This window comes from Anomalospiza imberbis, chromosome Z (assembly GCF_031753505.1).
Source record: "Anomalospiza imberbis isolate Cuckoo-Finch-1a 21T00152 chromosome Z, ASM3175350v1, whole genome shotgun sequence".
Lineage (NCBI taxonomy): Eukaryota > Metazoa > Chordata > Aves > Passeriformes > Viduidae > Anomalospiza > Anomalospiza imberbis.
Window position 1 is genome coordinate 1,555,117 of NC_089721.1, and position 12,384 is coordinate 1,567,500.

Sequence of the window (12,384 nt, forward strand, 5' to 3'; positions counted from 1 at the left end):
ATTTTCAACTGTTTTATGAAAAAGTGAGAAGGAGGGCTAGAGTACATTTGAGTTTTTAGCTCAGCTGCATTTTATACAACCTCTCTGAGATGCTGGTAGATGAATGCTGTTCCCTAAACACATTCACACACACACACACACATCCTTTCCAGGTGCATAAATTGAGGCTTGAAGAAGAGATCGTATTTTTCCAACTTAGGAATGTCAACTGAGAAATCCCAATCCAAAGGAGATTGATTTTCAGAAATGCCCAGTCTGGACAGATGAGCAGCACACCAGATTACTCACAGGGCACTCTTATTTGAGAGCTTATCTTTAAAATGTGGGCTATAAATGGCTCTCTGCAAGGTCACACTGTAATTCATTGTGCTAAGGAGTAAAATTCCAGGTTTCTGGATGTGCTCTGGCATGATCACACCGCTATACCTTACCCCATTGATATGGTTATTTGAGGAGTTATTTCAGAGATTCTCTAATTGTGACAATCTGGGATGTTTGGCATAAGTATCTGCTGGGGGAAGACTGCTCTGACCTGGGGAATCTCACCTGAGAGGCACCAGGGAGCCACTCGTGGTGTCCCTGCCCATCTCAGAGGGGTTACAAATAGATGGTCTTTCAGGTCCTTTTCAAACCAAACCATTCTCTGGCTCTATCGTGTTGGCCATGAAATGCAATTTAGGGAGCTTTAACCCTTGAGTCCTACAGCCACTGATTTCAGAAGGAAAAAAGTAATTCCCTTGATTTTTAAAATAGCTGTTTTACAAAAGCAGGCACCTGGTTATAGTTACCTTACATGCTGAAATAACAAGTCAGCTGTTTGAAGTGGCTTTTTGGGATCCAGCTGCTCTTCTCAATTCCCCAGGCACCCCTGAAAGTGGAGGACCATCACCTCAGCAATATTGCAGTGTCGTGATAAAGATTGCAGCAACATCACTTGTACCCACAACCCTTGTAAAGATGATGGCACCTCCTCAGCCAGTAGAAGAGGCTTTGCTCCTTGAAAGACAACCTTGCTTTTGTGAATTTGTCCTAGATTGCTGGACCCTGAGTGGCTGTGGGTTCCGGGTTTGCCGTCCTATTTCAGCTGCGAAGGTGCAGTGCTGAGCTCTCTTCCAGCCAGCCGATCCTGCTGTTTTTTCAGCTCCCAGTTTAACTTCAATGGGAAGTCCCAGGTGCACAGAGGAGAAGCTTTAATGGATTAAACAAATAGAGCAAAGTCAAATAGAGCACACGTCCGTAATGTGCACGTCTGCATGCACACATACCTGAGTTTATACACACAGAGGTACAGGGAGACAGAAGAGAGAAAAACAATTAAAAAACCGAAAAACTTTTGGGAAAGGTTTCCTTCATAAAGCTGAGCTCCATGCAGCAGAACAATTTATATATCTCTCATTTCTGCATAATTTCTGTGCTGTGGTCAAAGAGTATTAGAGGATAAATTTCTGTTCTAAATTACATTTGGGTAAATCCAGAGGAATTCCCCTGAGTAACGTTTACCTCTAAGATTTTGCCTACGTGGGGACACTCAGGAAAATAACCCAAATTAGCTGAAGGTGAGAATTTAAAAGTGGATTAATTAAACTGCGTGAAACCCCTGTGAAGGTTGTTCTTATTCAGAATTCAGGTGGTCTTCATTCAATTTAATTTAATTCACTTTGGAAATTAATTCAGATTAATTGTCCTAACAGTTTTTATGTACCTATTCTAGATTAACACTGGGGTAATAAAATGAATTGTAGCCCACTGACTTCAAGATTATTTTTAGATTTATACCAGGAGGCTCTGGAGGAAGATTGTCCCCTGGGTGTCCAGAAGCCAGTGCTTTGCTAGGAAAGACAAAGGAGTGGAAGACGTTTCTGGAAATAGATAAGCAATATTATTTTAGCTTTCAGGGCAATTTTTTTAAAGATCTGATAATGAAAAGAAGGTGACAAAGGCAACACAGCAACAGGTTAAATATCTCTGCTTTTGAGCCCTGGGTAGGGTGCCCTCAGACTTGCCCCACTGGGGCTTGATCCTGCATGTATGATAGTCCTTCTTGGTGGGAAAAAAAATTCTTTGACATCAAGAGGAACAATATTCAAATCTCTTAATTCCAGAGAATCAGCTTTGGCAAGCCTGGAGCCAAATGAAAATCAAGACTATGGCAGAGAGGGCCCGCGATGTGAAAAAGGAAAAACTGCTTTAAAGAGATAACTGCTCCCAATCTACTCCCCAAAGGAGACGACTCTTATTAAGGGTTTCTTCTTGAGATGTCTGCCTAAAGGCTTCTTCAGTAGGGATTTAGTCGTTTACAACTCACACCTGGAGTTTGAAGCCCCTCTTTTACTATTTGGTAGCTGAGTTGAAGGTGAGCTTGGACAGGGGGGACAGCAGAGGTGACAAGTGTCCATGCCAGGCAGGGGACGTTGCAAGGAGCCCAGCCAAGGAGAGAGGAAAGAAAAAATAAAGACTTCTGAATCTGTCTGGGATCAGATTAATGTATGTGATCAAGCAAACAAATAAACAAATGAAACACCAAACAATAAACAACTCACCCAAACTTACTCCTGAAATACTTTTTTGTAGTCTTGTGTGTGTTTCTCTGAAGCACCTGGCAGTAGTGCAGGGGGATGAGACCAAACCTCCTCCTGTCTGCTAAATACTTTTGCATATTCAGATTTCAAATGTCAAAGATAGCTAAAAATAAAGGAAGAAAGGAAAATAAACTTTCAGTAGATCCAGTAAAAATAAATGCAACCTCCAGCCTGCTGGAGCTGTGCTAAAATGGTAAGTATAATGATGATAAAAACACTTAAAAAGCAGCGATTCTAGTGGGATAGAATTTGGGGAAGGTTTGGGGATGTCCAGCCCGGACCGCCTCAAAGCCGCCCCAAGCACTGCAATTTGAAGGGAAAATGCCTGAATCCTTAATGGGGCAGCAGCTGCAGTGGGAAACCCTAAATCCCTGCACCGCCACCGTCATTCTCGGGACATGCGGGACGCTGCGGCTCGCCGCTCCTCGGAAGAAAAGCGAAAGGAAACGCGGGCTGCCCCAGCCCGTTTTGCTGCGGTGCCCCCCGCAGCAGCCGCCACATCGAGCGGAGAGGCGCGGAGAGACGCGCAGGGTGCCGCGGAGCGGGGTGAGCCCCGGCGGGCCACGGGGAGCTTCAACGCAGATATTTTTGGAATATCTCCCACGCCCATTCCCGGCACCTCGCAGCGGCCCCGTTCCCAGGCTCCCCTCCTGCCCCGCGGGGCGGAGAGGCAAGACCCGGCTCTGCAGACCCCTGGGTTCGCTCATCAAACCAAATTTGCTTTTCGGGCAAATTTGACCTGTTTCTGGGCCCAGATACGTTTCACACACTTTCTCCGTGTTTGTGGGGTTTTTTTGGTTTGTTGTTTTGTTTTGTTTTATTTTTAAGACGGGGCGCGGGGACTCCGAAATCCCAAGTGTGTCCCTCTGCCTGCCCCTAAATCGGTCCGGTTTCTCCCGAGGGAAGGATGGGGGTCCCGGGTAACCTCAGTACTCCTTTCCTCCTCCTCAACCCGGCACCTTCGGGTCCCCTTCCCTACTAGGGTGTCCCACAGCAGCTGGGACAACAAGTGATCACCCTTTGGGGTCCAGGAGTCCCGTTTTCTGAGGGAGGACGGACACACGCCACTCTCCCATCCTCAAATGCGTTGTGATGTACACGGCGCATAACCGCACAAGCTTCGGAACTCCTCGCAGCCAGCTAAAGGCTGTTCTCTTAATGAATTACTAATGAGTTAAAATTGGACAGCCGGCTTAATTAAAGCGTAGAGGCAATGTGTTTACCACATTGTAATTGAACTCATTAGGGCTCCGGCTTTGTGTTTTTAAGCAGCCGCCTTGTTCTGCACGTCGAGTGATCTGCGGGAAGCGTTTTACTGGGGACGGGGCCTCTGCGGGAGTGCGAGGGCTTGGAGGAGGTGGCAGTGCCCCCCCCACCCCCCCCCCCCCCACGTCCCTTAATTTCCCTCAGGGGCTTGTGCTTGTGGGGACACCCTTCCCGCTGCTTCCCGCTGTCCCTCAAAGCACTCACTATTTGGGGCGGCGGCGGGGCTCGCCCGCGTTCCTGATTTGCCGGTAAAGCAAGGAAGAGGCAAAAGGAAATTTTGGGGGAAGAGGGGAAGTTTGGGGTGGGGGGAGCTTGGGGAAGCAGAGTCCGCCCCTGCAACAGGGTCCCTCTTGCCCCCCCTCTAGGCGGGGAGAATGTGGGGGGTGCCCTCCTCCCATCCTCCGCAGCCGTCGGGGCGGACCTGCCCCGGCGTAGCGGCGGGGCGGGGGCGGCCGCGGTTCTCCCCTCAGCGAGGGGAGGGGGCCGGGGAAGGGGGCGGCTTCCCCGCACCGCTTGCAAGGCGCTGCCTGGCTGCTAGAAGGCGTCCGAGACCCGACCCACCCGCGGCACAGCCGCCGCGGCAGACGCGGGAGCCAAACTTACGCGCCGCGGAGCTGCCGCGGAGCGAGAGCGGCCCCGCGTCGGCCGCACCCTCGGAGAGCCCATGGAGCCTGGGTGTCCAGGTAAGCGTGGGGCTGGGGCGAGTGGGAACCTTTTGATGTGGGTGTAACCATCCCTTCCCGGAGCAAGTAGCGCTGTCGCTCGCTGTCGCGATAGGTCGCAGGGTCGTGCTGGCCGTGGCGTGGAGGGGAGTGGAAGGCGGCTGTTCGCTGCCTGGTGGGATCTGGCTGGGAGAGCGCTGATGGGAGAGAGGAGCCCCCCGCAAGTTTGGGCTGCCGCGGAGGGAAGGGGCGACGGTTTGTAGCCGCGCCGCTCATCCCTTCCGGATGCGCGGCTCCTCATTCCCGTGTCTCTTACACGTATGTGCACCTTCACAAATACATGGTTTTTAATTTTCCTTACAAAGCGTGAACTTTGGGCCAGGCGTGGAGATCGGAAAGGACGATCGGGGCTGGCTGCTCCCCAAATCAAAAGCGGGGTCCTCCCGGCCCTCTGGGGAGGGGAGCGCACGGAGCTCTCGGCGCCCGCGCAGCGCTGCGCGTCCTGCCGGCACCGGGATGGTGTGGGGGGGATGTGGGGGTGTGCGCAGCGCTGCGCCTCTGCCCCAGATAGTTCAGCTTTTTCCCCCTGGAACGACTCTCGTTGCCTGGGAAGGGGCTGATTTTGAGGGAGAGGTGGGATGAGAGGCGACCGCCAGCCTGTGAGAGGCGTCTCCTCCGCTTAAGCAGCGGCTCCGATGTTTAAAAGCCGCGGGGAAAAAACAGATCTTTAAAATTATTATTAATTCGTATTTTTTTACTGGCTGCAACTTCAAGCCTTTGGGGGTCCGAGTTTTGGAGCCGAAGCGGGGACCCCTCGGGGAAAACCTTTTCCCCGCCCTCCAAGCCCTCCCTGTGTGTTGCCTGCTTGTTGCACAGCTCCTGCCCATCGGCTTGGCCCGAAACAGGAGCTCATCCCGGTCTGTACAACCCTTTGGAGACATGCACATGGACCTGGCTTTAGGGAAGAGTGCCTATAGTAAAATCCTGTACTATACAAATCACTACTTTTTAATGATAATCCTGAAATCATGGCAAGGGGTAAGGGAACGAGAGGAATGCGGTGGTAAGGGAAGAGGGAAGAAGTTGCTTTTGGGTGTAGAAAGAGGGAAGGTGACAAGCCAGACCCCGAAGTGGGTAATGGGAACTGTCAAAGAGTGCAGAAGCGTAAAAGCCAAACACTCCCAATCCCCATAGGTTGTTTATTCCTTGTAAAATACAACTCTACATAGCAGGAAGTTACTGCAAACATTTATCAATAATGAATGAATCTCCTGTAATAAAATACACTCATAATTAGCTACAGTCAAGTACGTACATTACGCCAAGGCTTTTGCAACTCTTTGTTGAAAATCCGACTTAGATAAATCCTCTTAAACAGCCTTTTAAGAAGGAGGGAAAAAAATAATAAAAACCAGGAGCAAACCACCACCCCAGCATCTCTCCTCCTTTCTGCCGTTTCTGAAACCCAAACCGTAACTACTCCTGAAATATAATGGAAAAGTCTTCAGTGAATTCAGAAGAGTCATTAACATTCAGCTTTAAGTGAATGTTAACAGTAAATAAAGAAATCTCTTGATTGTAATAGTTGCAACAAAGCAATAATAAACCAGTGGGCGGTCATCAGTAATGATAAATGTATCATTATTACTGCGTGTTGGGGAGCAGGGTTTGGAAAGTACTTCAGACTTTTTAGTGGCAAGCTTGGTGGCAATTCGTTTCTTAGCCTGGGAAAAGGGTGGGGGTGGGGAACGCCATATAATTTTATACACAATTTAGGTGAAAATAAATTTAAATCTGTATATTACATTTTTAATTTCAAGATAGTAATTAAAGCTGGTTCATTATATCTCCTCTGAAAGTCTCTGTGCTCATCTTAATTGCCTGTTTGTACAATATGCTTTCTAAGACACCCAAGGTTACTGGGTTCTGAAAGACGCAAAATTGAATTATTTACTGACGTGATGACTCTTCGTCACGTTTCTCTCGGAAGTTTGGGATCGCTGCTCCCCATCACAGCCCGACTGGGGCCCTGCTTTTCCACCGTGGAAATTTGTCGCTCGTTTAAATACTTCGGGGCAGGCACGTTTCTGATGCAAAGATGTTCAGAGCTCTTTAATTTATGCGTTTGGGAAAAAAAAAAATCAATAGCTGAGGTGGCTTTTTTTCGTTTGGGATCTTTATTCCCCTCTCCTCCCCAGTCCACCACTCCCTGGGGTGTTAATTCACGCACACCTAAACTTGCAGCTCTTTTCCTCCCTGCCACCCCACCTCAGGCAGAGCAGAAATAATCACCCTCGTGTTTTTAGAAGCTGAATGGAGGGTTTGGGAGCCCCCATCTCCTCCCGGGCTGCCAGTCCCTTCCCGCAGGATAAAATGATAAATAGCTTTTTTTTTTTTTTTTTTTTTTTTTGAGGTGCTGTTTCTATCGGGTGAGTGATGCTGGGGGGCTGGCGGGCAGCCTTCCCCCGGCGGGGTTATCGCGCCTCCTGGCTAAGGTCTGCACGTACCTTCGGCGAGGACCATCTCGGGTTTGGATCGCTCCGAACACATTAAACTGAGAATTTAAGGGACCTCCATCAGACAAAAGGTGCCGTTCTCGGTTCCTTCCCTTCAGCCGGCGTGCTGGTTTTCAGCTACCGGTGGGGTTAAAAACTGTCTAAAAAATGGCCCATCCCTGAACTCTCCCGGTGTCTTTCGAGAGCCAAGAGAAGATCCCGTTGAGTCGTTTCCCCCCTCGTTATTACGAATATAAAAGCATCTTTCCGAGGCGTCCTTTTGCCACTGAAAAAACTCCACGTAGAGATCTCTACCCTTTTGTTGTGTCTAGCTGGGTTATTCAAGAGCAGAGACAAAAGCCCGAAGTGATGTGATCTAAATGAGCTCCGGGGTTTTCCAGATGGGACCACCTCTATTCCAAATGCCCTTTCTGCTTAATATAATAAAGTGCGATTAAAAAAAAAAAATGCTACTTAGAGAAGAGCTTCACTCTAGACCAAGCAGTGCAAGCGAAATCTACACAAAAGTATTAAAAAAAAAAAAAGAAAAAAAAAAAAAGAAAAAACTTTGCTGTCTAAATTTTGTTAGGAAAAGAGGTTTTATAACAATACCTTTGCGTGCCCGCTACTTACACGGCTGGAAGTTTCAATGGGATGTGGAGAGGTGGGAGGAGGGGAGGAGGGAATTGCATTCGCGTTGGGGGTGGTTTTCTTTGTGGTTTTTTTAAACGCACCAAGGTTATCTCGCTTCTCTTGGCCTCTCTGCTATAATATTTAAGCGCTATGGAAGTAAAAAAAGGCCATGAGGGTGGTCTGAGGAGGTTTAAACTTGGCCGCTTTTCCCCGCTGCTCGTTTCCTCACGAAGCGATCCGCGGCAGGAGAACGAGCTGCTGTCGCCTCCCGCTCGGCCGCTCCGAGGCAGAATCGCGATAGAGAAGGGAAGAGGGAAAAGGAGTCAGGACTCCTGCTTAGCCCTTCCAGGCTTCCGTGAGAAGTTTCTCCACCTTTTCCACTCCTCTGTTGAGAGATGACTCCGAGCCAAATGGCAACAGCAAACAGCGAAACGAACGGGAGAAATTGGAGTCGACATCAGGACAGGACCCCCCAGATCTGTACCTACCCGTTAGAGGGAGTGTGGACACCCCACCTCCAGCAGGAATTCCCTTCCGCCCCTCGTCGTGGTCAGCGTGGGCTCCATCCGACCCGCAGAGACCCCACTGGGGTTGGCGGCGGCCGAGCAGCCCCGCCGGGCCTCGCCCGCCTGGGGACACCTGCGGGATCCTCCCGGCCACTGTGTGGGCCAGCCTTTCTCTGCCACGGCACCCCCGCCATGCCCATACTGAGGTCCTGCTACCCCATGAGATTTCCCAATAGGCTTAAGTAAAAAAAAAGTAGAGAACGGTGTATTCTTGCCCCGCTTCTCCACCGTGCTGGTGTGGGTCAGTCTCTGCCCCAAATTCGGTGGCCCTTGCACCTCCCTCCGGGAACTAAGACATCCCGACCCGCAGGTTTGAGTTTTCCCTTTAAAGGGAATGGAAGAAGACGCTCAGTTTTTACAATAGAATCCAGGAGGGTCAACAGAAACAAGCAGCTGACAAAAAGGAAAAATAAAACAGGAAAAAAAAAAAAAAAAAAAAAAGGTGGTTTAGTTTTACTTTTCGTTTAGTCACCACAAAATAGAATGTAGTCGCTGGCTAGCGACGACCCTGTCCCGAGCCTGAGTTTTCCGCCTCTCCCTTCGCTGAAGGTGTTCTGCGGAACCCTCTCATCCCTTTCGCCTCCTGCAACCGCTTCTCGTCCTCTTCCAACGCCGGGCTCAGAGCCTGGGGCGAAGTTGCCCATCGCCGGCTCTCCCGGGAATGGCCGGGGAAAAGCCGCCGAGTGACCACGGGAGAGGGGAGCGGTCTGCCCGGCGGCCGCTGCGGGGATGCAGGCACTGAGCATCCGCAGGATCAAGCGGCTTCTCCCTAAAATCCCCCGGCCCTCCTGGTGCCGAGCTGGGAGCGGAGACAGGAGGGGAGATTTTCTCCGAGGCGTGGTAATAGATCATACAATGTGTGACACAGGTTTAACCAATAAAACAATTTGAATCAATTAGCTGACGGAGGAGAGTTTTGAAGTGTAAAATTCATGTCAGTCTGGCTAGGAAGCATTGATTAAAATGTCACCAATGTGAGGCTTATAGCCATTGCTCACACGAAAGCAGCAGGCTCCGTGCAGAAAAGGATCGGGAAAAAGTCGGAGGGAGGGAAAAGGGGAAGTCTCCCTGTGACACTTGCGACACGGGGAAGAGCAAGGTTTAATAAAAAGTGACAGAAGTAATAAGAAGAGGTGTGATGTTGTTGTTATTATTAATTATTATTATTAATAATAATTATTATTATTATCGAGGACCCGAGCAATACCCGGATAGAGGAGAGAAGGTGCGAGCTTTAGTGAGGATGTCCTGGGAAAGGTCGATGTAGAGATTTCTGTCTGGATCTGTGATGCCCGAGGAAAAAAAAAAAAAAAACAGACAAGCAAACAAACAAAAAATCGCCAAGTTTTCATAGGTAAATGTGCAGAAATACAAAGTGCTGGTCATGTGCACGGAGAGAAAAAGAGAGATACAAATATTTTTGTAAAAGAAAAATAAATCAGAAGGGTATTAGGAAACACTTGACGGTTCAGTTGTCTCCCCGTTTTGGCTAGGAATAAGCTTTTAATTTTCCCGGGGTTCAGCCGTTTTTCTGCAGTTTTCCTCCCTGGAAAGCAGCGGCGTTGAGCGGTATTGGCCCTCTGCCTTGTGCTGGGGGAGTCGCAGCAGAGTCTCCCCGTCCTCTCGCAGCGCTACGCAGAGAGGCAGTTGGGACCCATAATCTTTGGAGGTGATTCGTTGATTCGTGTAAAAAAAAATTACATTTTCAGTTCACTATATTCGCTGAAAAAAAAAAAAAAAAAGGAAAAAAAAAAAAAAAAGCAGAAACCGCAACCGTTCTGCTGTCTATTTGCTGAGGTAGTTTTTTTTTTTGTTGTTGTTGTTGTTGTTTTTGGGGTGTTTTTTTTTTTTTTGTTTTTTTTTTTTCCTTAGCTAGGGGCATAAACCAATTAGAGAAAAGGGGCAAAAGTTAAAAAACCCCAAGCAGAACATATTTGCGCCGTATTGGTTTTTGTGAGAGCGAGAATCTGGGTCCAGGTGCTTGTGAAAGTGGTTCTGGTGAATGACTCCGGTGTATTTGGGAATGGCAGTGAGGATACAGAAGCTGTTCGTGCTCGTGAGGACACGGCTGTGGCGAGAAATCAACTTTTTCTCTCTTTCTCCTCCCCTACCCTGTAATTTCTCCCGATCCCTTAAAAAACACCGTTTCTGAAAAGACGCGAGGTACAAAAGGAGAATATTCAGTTTCTTGGAAGCGATTTGTCTCTGACCGTGAAGGGGCGGAGGGAAGAGAGGAAGGCGAAAAAAGGCACTAAAAAAAAAAAAAAAAAAAATCCAAAGCGCATTCCACCTTCCACCGTTCCGGCCTCTCGCCGGGAAACCGCGCGCGCGGAGCGGGGAAGCGCTCGGGGGGGGGGCGCGGCGGCGGGAGGCCGGGCCCCGACGGGGCGCCCGCATCCCCTCCCGGTTGCGGGGAGGGAGAGAGGGAGGACGAGAGGGATGCGGGAGCCGCCCCCAGCCCCGCTCACCACCCACCGTCCGGGGGGGCGTGCGGTGGGTCCGGCCCCGTCCGCCCCCCCGGGCCGCTGACGTCAGAGCGCCCACGGCGGCCGCCGCACCGGGGGCGGGGGGCTCTGTCCGGCCGCGCGGCTCCGCGGCGGCGGGCGCGGGGATGCGCTTCCCTCCCTCCCTCCCGGCGGCTGCTGAAGGAGGAGGAGGAGGAGGAGGAAGGTCCGGCGGCGGCACGGCCGGAGCGCGGCCGCGGAGGTAACGGGCGCCGGGCGGGGAGGATGCCCGGGGAGCCGCGGGGAGGACCGAAACTTTGGGGTTTTTTTTTCGTTCCTCTTCCGTGCTTTCCCCCATCCCGGGGCGTGAGGAGAGGGGACCCTTCCTCGGTTGCCTTGTCCCCTCGGAGGCTCTGCGTGGAGCCCTCCCGGGTGGCGGCGAGTTTCCAGGACGAGGAGACGGACACTGGTCTTTGCTGCGTGTTTGGGGTCGAAGCGCCCGTGGGTCGGGGATTCTTCCAAACGGGGACGGTTCGCTCGTGTACCGCCATCTCCACACCTGCGGTGGGAGGCGCACGTCGGAGACCAGGGATGCGCGGGGGTGGACAGCTCCCGGCGAGGACAGAGGAGGTTTGGGGGAGTCGGGGTCGCTGAGCAAACCTACCCCAAACCCACGGGGAGGGTAGTGCCTCCCCATGCCGGCAGAGCAAGGAGCGGGGGGAGGACGGGGTGCGTGCGGCGGGGACCCCCCCTCCCTGTGAGCGCTCGGCTGACGGCGCTGTGTCTCTGTCCCCCTCCCCTCCTGCAGCTAGAGCAGAGCAGCCCCCCCGGCGCTGAGACGATGGCGACCAGCCCGCTGCCCGGCCCCACCGACATCTTGCTGCCGTCGCCGTCCAGCGCGTACCCGCCGGACCCCATGAACCAGCCGAGGGCCGGCCACGCCGCCATGAAGCCCAACCAGGTGGGGCAGGTGATCCTCTACGGCATCCCGATCGTCTCCCTGGTCATCGACGGGCAGGAGCGGCTGTGCCTGGCGCAAATCTCCAACACCCTCCTCAAAAACTTCAGCTACAACGAGATCCACAACCGGCGGGTGGCCCTGGGCATCACCTGCGTGCAGTGCACGCCGGTGCAGCTGGAGATCCTGCGGCGGGCCGGGGCCATGCCCATCTCCTCCCGCCGCTGCGGCATGATCACCAAGAGGGAGGCAGAGCGGCTCTGCAAGTCCTTCTTGGGGGAGAACCGGCCCCCCAAATTGCCGGATAACTTCGCTTTCGACGTATCGCACGAGTGCGCCTGGGGATGCCGCGGGAGCTTCATCCCGGCCCGCTACAACAGCTCCCGGGCCAAGTGCATCAAGTGCAGCTACTGCAGCATGTACTTCTCGCCCAACAAGTTCATCTTCCACTCCCACCGCACCCCCGACGCCAAGTACACCCAGCCCGACGCCGCCAACTTCAACTCCTGGCGCCGCCACCTGAAGCTGACCGACAAGAGCCCCCAGGATGAGCTGGTCTTCGCCTGGGAGGATGTCAAGGCCATGTTCAACGGCGGCAGCCGCAAGCGCGCCCTGCCGCCCGCCCCGCCGGCCCCCGCCGCCGCCGCCCCCGCCGCCTGCCACCCGCTGGGCTCGGTGAAGGCGGCGGCGGTGGTGGGCGGTGGGCTGCTGAGCCCGCACCTCCTGGCTGCCCCGCCCGACCTGCACCAGAAGCGGCCGCGCTTCGAGGAGGACGAGGAGC

The 12,384-nt window shown here is 52.3% G+C and overlaps 1 protein-coding gene across 1 annotated transcript in view; it reads left to right on the forward strand.

The window, feature by feature from the left end:
- Nucleotides 1-10,785: 10,785 nt before the first annotated feature.
- The window catches only part of SKOR2 (SKI family transcriptional corepressor 2), a 27,655-nt gene continuing 26,056 nt past the window's right edge, over nucleotides 10,786-12,384 (forward strand). The window contains exons 1-2 of the mRNA XM_068176085.1: nucleotides 10,786-10,907; nucleotides 11,454-12,384. The exon at nucleotides 11,454-12,384 is cut by the window's right edge and continues 1,310 nt beyond it. Of these exons, the coding sequence (XP_068032186.1) occupies nucleotides 11,487-12,384 (898 nt within the window). The 5' untranslated portion in view covers nucleotides 10,786-10,907; nucleotides 11,454-11,486. The remainder of the gene's footprint in view (nucleotides 10,908-11,453) is intronic.